Here is a 16110-nt window from a genome sequence, read left to right as displayed (position 1 = left end):
GTACAAATAATAAATTATTATTATTATTATCGGTCCACACACACACATACACACAGTCTATTCAAAGGAAATATGTATGAGTAATGAAGGCGAACTGGCACATCTATTAATTCCATGCCTACATTCTTGTAGCTGGAAACATACTTATGAGTTACCTATGTCCTTTCTCTGACCTCTTTGTATGTTTAACCTACACCTGGAGGGCTAAATTAATATATCCTCTCCTATCTATTCTGGTCCATGGGGTCACGAAGAGTCGGACACGACTAAACGACTAAACAACCACAACTCCTATCTATTAAAACCCATCCCCTACTTTGTGTTGGACTGGACAGGCAGCAGCAAAAGGCAAGGTTACACGCCATATGAGATTGTGTGAGGTTATGAGATTGCCTCTCGGCAATGAGGCAACTGAAGCATCTTGGGGGTGGGGGAGGATTCAGAGATCCCAAGTGGTGACCAACCTGCTTTCTGATGCAACGGCTGATTTCGACCTGCAGAAAGGGAAATGGGGGGAATATAAAGAGTTGGCCTTTGAGCCAACCCCTGCAGAAAACCAGACATAAGACCTAGTTGGGCATTCTGTTCTCCCAGTGGGGAAACCAGCGAGCAGGATCGGAGCCCAAGAGCAGCCCCCCCCCCAAGCAATGCTGGGGTCAGGGGGGCCAACTTGAATAAAAGGCAAACCTTGCCCTGCAAGACACGGCGCGCGCGCGCCATTGGAATGGCAATGCCCATCAACTTTTTTGGGGGGGGGGACTGGCCCCCTCAAATATTGTGTGTGTGTGTGAAGGGACTGCGGCCCCTGGGAGTTGGCTCCTCTGGCTGGGGCCATCTGCCCCCTTCCGGGATCCTTTGGCCTTGGATGGTTCGCCGCAGATGCGCGCCGGCTCCCTTCAGAGTCGCGCCTTGGCGCAGCGCGGGAGCGAGATGGAGCGCGCGAGTTTGGCGCGTGCGCGCGGCGGCGGCGGGGGGGGGGGGGGGCTGGCTGGCTGGCTAGGTCTCCTTCGCCAAGCGCGCCAAACCTGAGGGAGAGCGAGAGACGCCGAGGGCGCGTGCGCGCGCCGGAGCCTGAGGCGCCGTTTCCCTCAGCCTGGCGGCGCTTGGCCGTGCCTGCCTCGGCGGCGGGTCCGTCTTCTCTCCTCCCTCCCCCCCCCGCCTTCTCCCTTCGCTTCCCTTCCCTCCCTTCCCTGCTGCTTTTGCCAGGCAAGCCAGCCTCCCTCTCGGCCTTCACTACCGGGTCAGAGGCTCCGTCTGAGGAGAGCGAGTGCGCGAGCCAGGCAGGCAGGCAGGCAGGCAGGCAGGCAGGCAGGCAGACGCCCCCCCCCCCTCCGCACACATCCACGCCGCCGCCTCCTACTACTCCAGCAGCAGCAGCAGCATCCACACGCAGCCCGCCCTCTCGCTCGCTCGCTCGCTCGCTCTCCCCCCTCAGGCTCGCCATCCAGTTACTGTAAAACTAGTCCGTACTCTCCCTCTCCCTCTCACACGCAGCATCCCGGCTGCCGCAGCTGCCATGGCCAGCAGTTCCCGGCGCCCTCGCAGCTAGAGCGGCAGAGAGGGGGGGGGGAAGCCGCCGCCGCCGCCTCAGCCCCGTCCCTCGCCCCGCTCCATCCTCCCTGCTCTCCGCCGGCCCAGACGGCGGGCGGGAGCAGCCCCCTCGCCCGCCCGCCCCTCTCGGCAGCCTCCCTCCTCCTCCTCCTCCTCCTCGCCAGCCCCACACGAGCGAAAGGAAACTCCAAGGGCAGCCCGAGGCAAAGGAGGGAGAGCGAGCGAGGCGGGCGGCAGGCAGGCAGGCAGGCAAGGGAGAAGCGCCCATCCCTTTCCCCCTCACGGCAATGTCCAAGGGCTTGAAGAAGAAAAGCCACTGGACGAGCCGGGTCCATGAGTGTGTCGTCGTGAGGAGCCAGGAGGGCCAGCTGGGCTTCGAGCTGAAGGGGGGCGCCGAGAACGGGCAGTTCCCGTACCTGGGGGAGCTCCAGCCCGGCCAGGTGGTCTACGAGAGCGGCGGCGGCAAGTTGGTGGCCGAGGAGCTGCTGCTGGAGGTGAACGAGACCCCCGTGGCCGGGCTCACCATCCGGGATGTGCTGGCCGTGATCAAGCACTGCAAGGACCCCATCCGGCTCAAGTGCGTCAAGCAAGGTAAGCGCGGGGCGGGCGGGGAAGGGGGGGGCGGGCGAAGGGCCCCGAAGAAGAAGAAGACGGCGGGGTGCGAGGCGCGGCAACTTCTCCGCTTCGGGGCAGTTTGGCCGCCGCCGTCCCCGCGGCGCCCCCGAGCCCCTTCCTGCGGCTGGGGAAGGGGAGGCAGCCTTCCTGGATCGCGCTGCGTGTCTCGGGTGCCGCCCGGCAGAATTAAATGTGCGTCAGCCTCGGAGTGCCTGGAGAGCCGCGGGGAGCGGAGAAAGTTCGGCCGGGCCCAGCTGGGACCGCCGAAGAGGGAGCAGGCCGGCGGGGAAAGGGCTGCGGAGCGAGGGAGGCGCAGGACGTCAATGTGCCGAGCAGTGGCATAGCGTGGGTTGCGCCCCCTAACCCGTGGATTTGCGCCCCCTAATCCGTGGATTTGCGCCCCCTAACCCGTGGATTTGCGCCCCCTAACCCGTGGATTTGCGCCCCCTAACCCGTGGATTTGCGCCCCCAACCCATGGATTTGCGCCTCCTAACCCGTGGATTTGCGCCCCCTAACCCATGGATTTGCGCCTCCTAACCCGTGGATTTGCGCCCCCTAACCCGTGGATTTGCGCCCCCTAACCCGTGGATTTGCGCCCCCTAACCCGTGGATTTGCGCCCCCTAACCCTAACCCCCAGATGTTGCGCCCGGTGCGGCTGGCCCCCCCTGCCCCCCCCCACGCTACGCCACTGGTGCAGAGCTGGGTCCTGGGATATAAAAAAAAAGCGCGAGTGCTTCTAAGCAAGTGCAGAGCGCCACCTTTTCCTCCTTCAGCTTTTTGCTCAGGACAGACGCAGGGCTACCCGCACTTACTTGGGAGTCAGCTTTTTCTGTGCTCGGTGCGTGGGACTTGCTTCTGAGTAAACCTGCCCGTGAAAGGGCTGTAAGGCTGCCAGCCGCTGCACCGTTACCTGAAAGTGAATCCCGTTGAGGGCAGGCATGTGGCTGTACGAGGAAGGGCAGCAGGGACCCAGGGCAGACTTCGGCCTCGCACCGACCCTTCCCACCCCCCCGCCATACACCCCTTTTCAGCCCCAGGAGAAGGAAGGTATTCCAGGGCATCTTCTCCTGGCAAGGGGAGCGGTGGCACCAACGCGTGCCATGGAAGGAAGGAAGGAAGGAAGGAAGGAAGGAAGGAGGGGGAGAAGTGTGGCTAAACATTATGACAGCTCTGCAATAACGAGGCTTCCCTGGAAAGCCTCCCGGGGAGTCGTAGTAGCCGCGCAGGGGACCAGCCTGCGCTAAGGCGCCGCAACGTGCCAAGGCGAGCGTGCCAATCGCTTGGGAGGACGATTGTTATTATTCCGAGTGTGGAGTTTCAGCCAATAGGAGGGCGGGGCGAAAGCCAGGGCGGGACTTAGCTCATCAGCTGGGTTTCCCCCAAGGTCTGCACAAGGCGCGGGGCGTGTTGCCCTGAAGGCGCTGGCTGGGCTGATTCGTGCCAAGTCCTTGACCACCACAAGCTTCTCACCTCTACGAAAATCAGCCGAGGGGTTTCTTGGGTCGAAAACAAGTCCTCTGACATGCTAAAATAGTGTTCCTGTTTTTTATTTATTTATTTTTTTTGGTTAAAGAGAGCAGAAAGCCATGTTTAAACCTAGGGGAAATTGGGGTAACGAGAACAGGCTTGAAGGTGCTTGGTTTTTATTTTTAGTGTTGTCATTGATTGGTAGCTTCAAAGAAGGTGGAGGTGGCAATGCAAGATTGCAAGAGAAGGTTTGCAGGGAACGGCTTTGCTGCTCATCCAGGAGCATTTAAGCAGCCCAACATATGAAAGCTTTATTGGAAAGCTAGGTAAAATCCATCGGTTTAGTCCCAATGCTGCTATTATGGGGGAGGGATAGGAAATCTGTGGCCTTCCTTGTATTCCCAACACACATCATCTCAGACTGTGGCCGTGCTCGTCACGGCTCATGGGGTTTGGAGTCCTGCAACAACTGAAGCGCCATAGGTTGCCATCCCTTTTCTAGAGTTGTACTGCTATGCTTCGCATTTGAAGGTAGGGTGGTTTGTCAAGGAAGCTAAATCCATGTTAAGAAATACTTAGCGTCGACACAGAAAAGGGTAGGTAAGGTGTGGAGTCTTCCCTCTCCTCTTCCCTCTCCATTCCAAAATAAATAAATATCAAATATGTAGCGGAAAGCTGCCCTCCAATCTTGGAGTCCTAAATTAATTAAAAACAGATATCAAAAACAGAAGTTATTTACAGTGCATTGGAATAAATATGATAACCCATGAATTAGGTAAACAGCTGCTGAATGAGGAAGACTGGCCACTTCCAGACTCCCACTATTTTGTAAGTGGCACTAAATAACATTAAGGGAGATTCAGATTGCGCTAGTAGAATGGATTTGGTGTTCTTGTGCAACAAGCCTGCTCTCCTCCCTCCCATCCCCAACTTCTTGCACTAAGGAAAGTGATGGAGAAATGCACTGGAAAGTGTGAGATAACAGTTGTTTGGTATGATGGTGTATGCCTTCCCTGCAAACAAATAAGAATGAATGTTAAATAAAACAGGTCCCCTCGAAGCAACAGTTACATTATACATGTAAACTGGTTTATGCAATATTTAATTGTTACGGCTTTATCTTTGGAACCCTCGTAATTGTAGCCTAGCGATGTTGTTATGAATTCTCTTAAGAGATCCCCAGGACTTGTTAAAGAATAATTCCTAAGGTCCACAGAGAAAACTCTCGTGGGTTAAACTGCTTTGAATTTGCAGTGTGGTCATGTTCTCAGAAATACACTGGTAGGACAAGTAATGCTAATCTGTCAAAAGCAATATTCCACTACTGCCAATTTGGAATGATAAACAGAATATTAATGGCAAAGTGTAACAGATGGCTTTCCTTCTCCAGCTTAAAGTCCAGTGGCAAAGTTTAGGTATTCTCTTTGGCTAATTACTTTCAATGATTTTTGTGTTTTTGCATGCCTCAGATGATGGATCTGATCCAAAGTTTGAATCAGGCACTTGCAATTTTACTGCTTTGTCTCATCTACTAAAGTCATACTGCTAAAACGACCATGTTTTGATTTTTGTGCAGCAAACTGTCACTTGGGTACTTTGTACAGTCCAGAAGGTATGAAGGCATGGAAAACTGTGCATTGAGTGCTGAGGGCTCAACTCTATGGAACTGAGATTAGACAGGCACCCTCCTTGCTGAACTTCACATGCAGGACTTTCCTGTTCCAGCAGGCATTTTTAGATAGTGTTTGGTTTTATTATAGATATTATAATTTTCCATAGTTAGTTTTTTATGTACATTACTTAGAAATACAAATAATTAAGCAGTATATAAATGTCGCAGGAAAAAAATAATTTATATGGAAAGAAAGGGAAACAAAGTTGAAAAAGTTTTATTTTGCTAAACAAAGTTGATAAGAGCTTGAGATCCCATTACTGCTGTCCTGCACTTTGATTGTTACTGACCTCAGTGGGATTTACATGTATGTGACTACATAGCCAAACTCACCTTTTTAGATATCTCCTACCAATTGAAAAGACAGATAATATTATTGACAAATAGGCTAAAACTGATTTTAGCTGCCATTCCTTTTTACCTACATGCAAAATTATAGAATTATTTTTTAAGATAACTTGCAGTTTTGTCCATAGTTGGAAATGCAATATGATTATATCAGAATCTTATGCCTGTATATGCCTCAATTTATTCCTTACAGTAACTGGTGCTGTTCTTCAATGTCCTTCAGCTGGCAGCTCCTCCAAAGGGAGTAAGATACATGACTCAGCTTCCTTACGGGGGGGGACAAGTCTAGTTGATATACATATTATCCTGGTTCACCCCATCGCTCATCGTTAAATTTTATCTGTTTTGGAATTGAAGTCCTTCTTAGGGTAGCAATGCATTCCTATCTGTAATATTTAAAACATATGCAGGCCATTGACATTTTATGGGGTTTATTTACACCATGTGCAAATCACATAAAATTGAGAATTTGGGCACCAGTTTCTATGCAAACTACATTCATAAGACAGTTTCAGTGCAAATGCTCTTAGATTAGGGAACAGCTGGCAACTCCTCTGCAGGGAATTGAATGACTTAGCTTAGCCTTCTTATAGAAGGAAGCCCTGTCCAGTTTATATATGGCCAAATGGATCTTTAAAAATGCAATCAAATTTAGTTTCTACCCTCCTCCTTATTTGAAGTACAGAGGCCCTATATTAAAAGTTTCCTCCCAATGAATTGTTTTCTCCAAACAGTGTACAGAACAAAGAGTCATAGCCAATGAATGATGTCTGTTTTTGTAACTTTGTTCTTGTTCTGTTCTAAGACATGTCAGATCAAGGTTAATTAAGTCATTATCATAATTTTTGCATACATTTATCAGTGAACCCCTCTATAAAATGTTTCACTGCAGGCAGTTAATTAAAACATCATGACCTTGACTGGGGCCATGTGGCCGTTTTGGCATTTCTCTCTTGGAATTAAGTGCTGTCAGAGTAAAATCACAGTGTGAGATGTGTAGGTAGGGCATTGACCCTCCTACTATGGTGGTTAAAAGTGTTTGAGCACATATTTTTCTTGAACATTATTACAAATCAGTTGTCAGGTTCCCTACAGAAACAAAATTACTGAATGTTTAATTTTGTTTTACAGTAACTTGTTGAACTCTTTTAGCACAGACAATTAAAATGATACATTTTTAATGATTTGTGGATCTGCTTCACTACATTCAGTTGCCTAAACAGCAAAAAAATGTTTCTCTGATGTTTTAGCGGCTTACAAAATTGACCTTTGGCCTCTAGCATATTTAGATTAGAAGAGCCAGCCTGTCAGATCTCTTCCCTTACAACACTCCAGGACTGAGCCTCTTTACTTGGAAGTAAGCCATATAGATTTCCGTAGTGCTTATTTCCAAGAATTTCATCCTAAGTAAGCAAGCAGGTGTTCTTAATGGGTAGTGTGTTAACTAGGCTGGATTGCTTGAATTATGTGAAGTTGTTTACTCAGCAGGCATCTTGGTTTTGAAGGCAAGAGGCTAGCCTTGGCCTTTTGGGAGCTATAGATTGAAATCCCACTACTGACTAAATGAGTGACCTTAAGTAGCTGTTTGAGTGCAGTTATGAGCTATGCAAAGTTAGTTATTGCATCTTCCCATGCTTGCTTTGGAGTTTGTAATTGTTCTTGGATATTTAGCAAGTTTATAGCCTGCATTTAGAGCCTGGCATGCTCTGGTCTATAGGGTCACGAAGAGTCGGACATGACTAAACAACTAAACAACAACAAGCCTGCATTGCAGAAGGTTGCCTTTGCCAGGTAATTCTGAGAGTTAATATGTGTTGCTGTACCTACACATTGCATAGTATGTATTGGCATAGCTATAGCCTTACCCTTTGCAAGGCAAGTAGATTCTGCCAGGTTGCCTGTTGATTTTAGTCTTGTTTTAACAGACTGTGGTTACAAATCAGGTGTGTCTGCACTGTCATAGATGGCTCCATGTCAGCCTAAATTAGAGTTGCCATACACCCGGGAATTCCTGGACATGGCCTCTTTTGGGGGTCCTACATGCCCATCTAGGGGGAATTCTACATTTTAAAGCAAATGTCCTGGATCTTGTTGTTGTTTTTTAAATTGGTTGTGGGCTTCTCTGGTTCAGGTTGTGGTTTGGCGTCGGAGCTATCAGGCGACTGTGCTAAAAAAGCTCAACAACTCTTTATATCCAGACCTCTTGAAATATGGCAACCCTAAAGTGCATTTTGGGAAGTGTACTCAGAAGCAGTATGACTTGAAAAACCACAGTTATATCTAGAAATATGCTTAACAGGGAGACCTTGCATCTCTGTTTATGATGATGATTCCACTGTAGCTCACACTTCTACCGTCAGTTTCTCACTTCTGCTCCATTTGAACCTTTTACAAGCTAGCTGTGTGTCAGAGTCTACTTTTTAGATGTGTTAGCTCTGTTTGTGGATTTTATATACAGTAGCTGAAATAGGTAGCAGCATAGCAAGTACTACTATGCTACTTTAGAGATTTGGAGCAAGTGTGTATTATTTTTTGCATTTGTCAGTGATTCATTTTACCTGATTTAGGTAAACGAAATAATAAAGCAATAAAAATAGATTAACTTATTTGATATATTGATGGTGGGACCAGAATGTTCCTTTTTCCTGGGGAGGCTATGTACATAGTGCTAGTTTGTGTAACCTTTCTATCTGTTGGCAAATATTGAGTTCTTGGCCTACAAAAAAGGACTTAAATATCAACTATTATATCAGACTAATATAGATAGATGATAGATAGATAGATAGATAGATAGATAGATAGATAGATAGCACTGAATAAAAAGTCTAGCCTTCACTGAAAATTAGGTAAAGCAGCCCAACATAATATGTTGAATATTGTGGTCAATTTTAATACAACAATGCAGTGGTGGACCTAAAAAAGATGTTTCTGTCTTAAATGACATAGGTACAGGAACATAGGAAGCTGCCTTATAGAGAGTCTGACTAAGAACAATTGCAAATGACATTAAGTCCTTCATTAAAAACACCAATCCATACAATAGTGCAGGGATATCCAACTCCCAAGAGACTGCAATCTATTCCCGCTCTAAAAACACTGGCAGTGATCTACCATTGGGGAGGAATAATCAAGGCTGTTGAGCTTCTTCTGGGGAGGCTTCTGAAAAGTTGTTGAGCTTTTCCATTATTTATTTACCGTATTTATTTATTTACTTACTTATTTTTGGATCGATCTATCAGGATCATGAGATTGACCAGGAACGCCCTGCAGTGATAGATTGGACATCCCTGCAATATTTTATAAAACAGTAAAAATAAACTAATTAATTAGAAACAGAAATAGAAAGAGTGGTAGGCCAATAAGGGCTCACTACAATTAACTTACACACACTGGATGTCAGCCACAATTCTCATTTCTTCCCCCTCACAGCTCTTGCCAGCTTCTCATGTCTCAGTTCATTTTCCATTTCTCACCAGGGAGGTAACAACTTCTACTCCTTTAAACTGTCACAACCATTTATTGCGTGGATATTGGTCAATCTCTTTACATTAAACATCCCTTCTTCCAGGATTGTCATCTAGACAGCAGGGTTTTTTGAGACTCTGCGGTGGTGCTGGTAGGACAAGGCTGGTGGAAACTTTCATCCCCTTGATGCTGGTCTCTCTAACATGCCTTTGCTTTACTGCCAAGAAGATGTTTCAAACTGCTGTGCTGATAGTATAGTATGTAGGGCAGCGGCAAATAGAGCTAAAAGTCTGTGTTTCTAGCCTGGTGGGGAAATTGACAGACTAACAGCTTGAGCATCTTCATAGTACAGAGATTTTCAGTTGCTTAGGGCCACACCAGACAGGACAGCTCTGTCTCTCTTTGTAACATGCCATGCACATAATGCATGATGTGACATCATTACCATTTGCACCTCCTTGCACCAAGTTTACAAAATTGAGATGGAGTAAGTGGGTGAGACATCACATTGTGTGTTGCTTTTCTAAAATGTTAATGAAGAGAGGGTAAAGAGACACACTGTTCCCTTTCTTCAGGACTGTCTTAAAGCCAGATGCTCTTATGAGCATGTGTGCAGTTTTATGTTTATGTGTTTTTGGTGCCTGCTAAAAGCATTTCTTTTCACCAGGCTTTCCCAGATTAATTTTTGTTCATTATGAACACTGCTGGTTACCTGAAATGTGTGAAATCATTATACTGTGATTTATATTGATTTTGTGTTACGTGTTTTTTTCTTTTTTTGCACACCACATTTTAAATGTTAAGCAGTTTATAAAGCTTTGCAAGCATGTGAATTAATAACACTTTAGTTGCAAGTGGGAAGTTGTAAGCCAGTATCTGTTGAATTATCTTGTAGTGCCAGCCTACTTTGTAGTGCCTAGCATTCTTGCCAAGAGTGCAATAAAGGCAATGACTGATTTGCATGGGGGTTACGTTCCTGACCCCCATATGCATTGGCTCAGCATGCGTAAAGCCTCTCTGCCCTTCTCCACCCCATTATGCCCCCACCATGCCCCCTTTCCCAGCCACTTCTGGGTCACCGCAATGTGCACAATCGTGGTTGCACATCAATTGGATGCATGGAAAACGGTTGTTGCCTCTACTAGGGTGACCTTGGTCTGATCCAGAGAGGTAGTTCTTAGGCAAGAGTGCATACTGAGGGTCACTCTTAAGAAAGATCAATGAATGCCTTAATTAAGATTAATTACTAAGGAATCTTGAACATTCACTCTTTTTTTCATAAACTAGTTAAAACACATTAGGAGATGAATAATTTCTAGTAAAATGACAATAATGTAGAAAATGCAGCACTGCAGTTGGTCCATCCATGGTTTAGACTTCATTTTCTGATATTTGCTCTTTTTAAGCAAGTGAACAAATAGGCATTTGGTGATAATTTTGGTATAAAAATAGTGGAATTGAATGAGCTATCACATATATGAAAGCTTTTTTCAAATAAAATATTGTGGTTATACAAACAATGCACACACAATAATAGGTCTTCTTTAAATTTATTGACTGCATGCATGCATCGCTGTGAACCCGGAGGTGGCAGGAAAAGGGCATGGGGTGGGCTTATACATACTATGCTGTCACACGTGATGAGCCAGAACTAGGGCTGGGAGATATATCGTCCAAAACCAGTTTGAAGTTCACATCGTGATAATTGTTTCATAATATTTGAGCTGGCAATATACTGCAAATCACAATGTGTGTAAGAGCTAGGTGGTATGTGGTTTTCAACATTGCAATAACTCACCAGCTAAACACTGCAATGTTATCAGCAGCTAAACATTGCAATGTACCTCAATGTCTGAAATAAGGATGGAACTGAAGGGGCCATAGAAGTGAACAGGACAATGTCCTGACAACTGCTACCACTTAGGGGTCTAAAAAGGATAAATGACAATATTATCAATCATCACATCCCTCAGTTTCATCAGCAAACAAAAAAAGTGGTGGCGGTAATAGCAGAAGCCTAAAATGCCTTGTGGCGGCAATGGGAGTTGGCGGCAGTAGCGGTGGCAGCCTGCAAGGCCTCACAGTGGCGGCACAAACAGTGGTGGCATGTGAAGCCTCGCAGAGAGAGTGGTGGCGGTGGCAGACTGTGAGGCTTTGTGGCGGCAGTGGAACAGTAGTAGCCTGCAAGGCCTCACGGCAGTGACAGGAAGTGGCAGCAGAAGCTGTGGTGGCCTGTGAGTCCTCGTGGCCAAGGCCTGTGGCCACCACCGCAAGGCCTCACAGACTGCCGCTGCTTCTGCCGCCGCCACCCACTGCCATGGCAAGGCTTTGCAGGCTGCTCGTCATTGTGCCACTGCTGCCAGGCTGCCACTGCTTCTGCCCCCCTGCCTTTTTTGATTCTGTCACCACTAGGCTATTGCATCTGCTGCCTAGCAGGTCTGCTGGCAGTCCAAGGTTATTTGTATTCACTATGACTCATAACCGTACTTTGGATTGTCCTGAATATCACCATTTGGTAGCCAAGCCTAAAATCAAAAGTCTCATTGGGATGCATTTTGGCTTGCCTGCTGATGAAAGTAACCATGAGGGGATTCATAATATCATCCTTTATCAGTTTTAGCCCCTTAAGTAGTAGCAGTTGCATTGTAGTAGCATTGTCCTGTTTGCCTCTGCATAGTTCCTTCCTTATTTCAGATATTGTGATAAATTGATATATTGTGATGTTTAGCTAGTGATATATCGCGATATTGAAAACCAGTTATCACCCAGCCCTACCCAGAACATAACCCCCGTGGAAATCCGGAGTTGCCTGTACAGCTTTTCTTTTATTCTGAGGATACTTCTCTTTATTCTGGCCTTTGACACTTGAGTATATTCCATGATCCACTCTAGTCGTGATTCTAATTTGTTCTAATTTGTTTTTAACGTTATACTTTACATTGTTGTGAACCCGTCTGGGAACTTGTGGTGAAGGACAGGTAATAAATTTGATGATGGTGGTAATAATAATGTACGCAGCAAATGTATGGACACTGTGGCTGTTGTGTGGAGATGTTGGTAACTCTTATTGAGTCTTTAAAAAAAAATAAAAGTTTTTTTAGGCATATTTACAAACCAACCAACCAATAAGGTACACACACTTAACCACAAAATAAACCAACAAAGAAGAAAAAGTAAGGAGAAAAGGAGCATACAATACCACACCCGGGTGACTTCCCTCCACCAGCTCTTTGAATCATATAAATTCTTTTTTACATTGCATATCATTTATCACTGTAATTACTTATTTTATGGTATTATTATAATATAACATTAGGTCATCCTTACAGACTTAGTCTAAACATATCAGCATGTTATCTTTAGAGCAGTGTTTGTTCATGTAATCTTCGAACCATAGCCATTGTGCCCTTAATTCCTGTTGAGTCTTTTAGACAAAACAAGTGGTATATAATTGGCAAGACTGTTTTGGAGGAGCAAGCCTGATTCCAGCACATGGCTCATCATTTTCTCTTATACAGTGGTACAGTTGTGGAGAGTTAAATTCTGCACTTTGGAAGGCCATTGCAGTAGGAATACTGTATTCCTCCAGCTGCCTGAAAGTAGTTGATCTGAACTATTCTGAAAGGAGCATACAGGCATGCATTATTCCTTCTACGCCTGTCTTCCAAATTCTTCCACCCTACAGACCGTTCTAAAGTTTTTCCCAACAAATATTATCTAAAATATGTGCGGCATCCCGTCTCAGTAGTTCAGCATAGTTGCATCAGTGATAAGGACGAGTTGAGCTAAGTTATTAAGAGAAGCTTGACCTGCTTTGCTTGTATGGCAGTTACACCCCAACTGCTAGAACTTTACAAGGTCATGATATGCAATAGTTTAGAGATCTGCTGGAATATTCAGTTCCCCTAAGTTCCTACTTTCAATGCTCAGACTCGAGACCAAGTTCCACATGATGCAAAACTGTGCCAAAGCCATTTTATTGTATTAAAAGTAGATGTTGGGGCCACCAACTTGGATCAGGGTTATGGCACTGATTAAACACTTATCATGAGGGGGATTAAACACTTCCCCAACTTAAACACCCCCATAAACTACTATTAGCATCAAGGTGAGGAAGGAAAGACTGATACACACAAGAGTTTGGTAACAAGCATAACAAACAAACAATCCTCAAAAAATGAGATCAACATAGCATATCAGCCTGTGCTTCCATACACTTAATTTTCTTCATCAAAACAAATATATTTGGATATTCTTGGTGCTTGGTCTTAGAAGCATTCTTATTATTTCTGCATCAGAACCATTGGCCTTTCCGAAGCCTGCAGCGTGATAAAAAAGGAATGAAAAGTGGAACCATGCTAGAGTCAGCAAGATATTTGGTTTAGTTTTCTCCCTTGTTCAACCCCAGAGACACATAACACGTCTTTACTTCCCTAATGTTGTGCTGTGCTGACTTGTATTTTATTGGCCTTACAAACTGGCTTTTAACCTTGTATGTAATTTTATAGGTAAGGCCAGGGCTTTTTTTCAGCAGGAACTCACCGGAACTCAACTTGTCATTCCTCAACTTTTCTGAGAGCAGGCTTCCCTAAAAAATATTAATTGCCTACTGCTTACTTAAATCCTAGCATTGAGCTCCACACACACACACAAACCATGACCTTATATCCATACTTCAAAACTTTCATGAAAAGCTTGGTTGGCATAAGGTTTTCACATAAATCTGCCAAGTATTTACTCTGAACATTGTGTGAATGAATCATAAGCTCATTAATTGTGACATATAGCTTAATACAACGTAAAGGCAGTTTGCAGTCCAAGAAAACATCTTACTAAAAGTGTGTTATTGCAGCTCCCAGATAGTCATCTATTTAAGTGTACGTTTTTAAAATAATATGTGGTTTGAAAAATGATTTTCACCCAGCTTTTCTGTACCAAATATGTCAGCCCATCCCCCCCATCCAAATTCTTAAGGCTGTGAGTGCATTAGACCAAATCCATTGGTAAGTTGTGCATGGAATGAACAATGCTGTAGAACAGCAGCTACATCATAGTGTTGCTGTGTGGAGTTCCTCAGGTCATTCCTCCCAAACACGACCTGCAAGAAGCTTCCATAATAAATAAAAGTATTTTATATGTATTATTTATATAACATAAAAATGAACAGACTCAATACTTATTGCTTTAAAGTGCTGTAACTGTTAGTCACAAGCTTAGCATCTAGGGCAAAATCTTTCACCCAGACGCCGCTCCAAGTACTGCATAGTTGTATCTAGAGTGGAAATACACCACAACTCTTAGCAGTACACAGCAGAGCTACCTAAGAATTTAGGACTAGGAAGTAAAAAAACACCCTTTCCATTTAAAACTATCAGGGGATTTGGTTAGGCAGAGGGTAATTATCCAGCTAATTATCTGCAGAGCCACTACATTAGCCTCCCTAAATCCTTCTTTAAATTCATCTCTGCTGCAACACTTGTAATGGCTACTCATTTGATATGCTGTGGAATTCTGCAATATTAAGCATACTTATTTCAGTCTTTCCTCCCCCTTTCTGCTCACTACCTATTGTACCTATCTGCTGTGGTTCTTAACGTGTGATAATTCTGTTATGGGTAGGTCTAAGTCAGGTAGCAGAAGACAGCAACCCATGATGATTAGAAAATCAGAGTCACACAGCAGATTTGAAATCCAGGCCTTTCTAGACATATTTAGGTAAGTCCTTTCTGATGGCCTGCAATGGGTGCTATGAAAACATAGGAAGATTCCCAATACTGAATACACTAGTACACCTTGCTCAGGCCTATTTACATGGCTGCATTCCAACAGTAGCATTGCTAAAGTGCTCTTTGCCACCCTGGCAGTTATGCTGTGGGATTCTGCAGAGCAGTGTTTTATCTCCAATGCTATGTCCAATTAAACTATGTCTAAATGAAGCCGATGAGAGTGGTCATTAGGAGATTTGGGGCAAGGTGTCATCCGAATTGGGAGAGACTGTGTGGGCCCTGGACCAATACCTAGATGGTGGGATGGATGAGGGAAAATAAGCTGAGCCTGAACACCAGTGAGACAAAGTCACTGTAGGTGAATAGTTCCTTTGTCCAAGAAATTGGCCAGTTATCTGCCCTGGACAGAGTTGCACTTTTCCTGAAGGAGCCGGTCCACAATCTAGGGATCCAGTTTTGTTCTGGATCCAGTTTTGTCATTGTAGGCCAAGGCAGCCTCTGTGACTTCTGTGGCTACATGGCAAGACAGATGTGTCCATCGCTGGATCAGGAGAGCTTAACCACAGTATAGGTATTGGCGACATCCAGAATAAATTACTACTTCAAACTCTGCTTTGCCTTCTAAGACTCATCCTGAGTTGAGGGAGAGCCCCCTCTCTTTAGCTTTCCTAATTGCTCATCACCTTACCTTTGCCTTCTTAATGGATCATCTCCCTCAGGCAATTATCTCATCAAGCAACTGCCCTGGATTATATTCTAACATTTGCTGAATCCAGGGGTTCGGTGTCTGGCACCCAGAAACTCATAACAGGGTGGAGTGTAAAACTCATAACAGAGGGTAGTCTGGCACCCACAAACTATCAACAAACATACCATCTCCTTAGAGCTGCTTTGAATTCCCCTTATATCTTTTTTCTTTAAAAATAAATAAATAATAGATTCATTATTGTGAAAGTAACAAAGAGCTTTCTTGGGTTATGGTGCTATAAATAAATAAATAACAGAATCAGCATTGAGTTGTTTAGAACAGATTAAATTTAACAAACATTTTTCACTAGCATATGCAAAACAAGTTCTGCCGCGTCACTCTGAATTGGCATAAAGGAAACTGCTGTAAGTCACAAGTGTAGCATCTAGGGCAAAATTTTTCACACAGACCCCACTGCAAGTATTGTTGTATCTGTGAAGGATGATGGGGAAAATTGAAAAGTGATGTGAGAGGTATAAATCACACATGTTTCAGTAATGTGCCAATTGATGCTAA

The 16110-nt window shown here is 44.9% G+C and overlaps 1 protein-coding gene across 18 annotated transcripts in view; it reads left to right on the top strand.

The window, feature by feature from the left end:
* The first annotated feature begins 1345 nt into the window (after window positions 1-1345).
* The window catches only part of MAGI2 (membrane associated guanylate kinase, WW and PDZ domain containing 2), a 618960-nt gene continuing 604195 nt past the window's right edge, over window positions 1346-16110 (top strand). For 5 of the 18 annotated variants that reach the window (XM_081879064.1, XM_081879063.1, XM_081879060.1 and 2 more), the window contains exon 1: window positions 1352-2142. In XM_081879064.1, coding sequence (XP_081735190.1) covers window positions 1839-2142 — 304 coding nt within the window. In that variant the 5' untranslated portion in view covers window positions 1352-1838. Of the gene's footprint in view, window positions 2143-16110 lie in introns of all 18 variants that reach the window. The other 13 variants (XM_081879057.1, XM_081879062.1, XM_081879066.1 and 10 more) reach the window with 8 other exon arrangements.

The sequence above is a fragment of the Podarcis erhardii genome (assembly GCF_964252035.2).
Source record: "Podarcis erhardii genome assembly, chromosome: 10".
Taxonomy (NCBI): Eukaryota; Metazoa; Chordata; class Lepidosauria; order Squamata; family Lacertidae; genus Podarcis; species Podarcis erhardii.
This window is presented reverse-complemented; position numbering and strand designations above follow the sequence as displayed.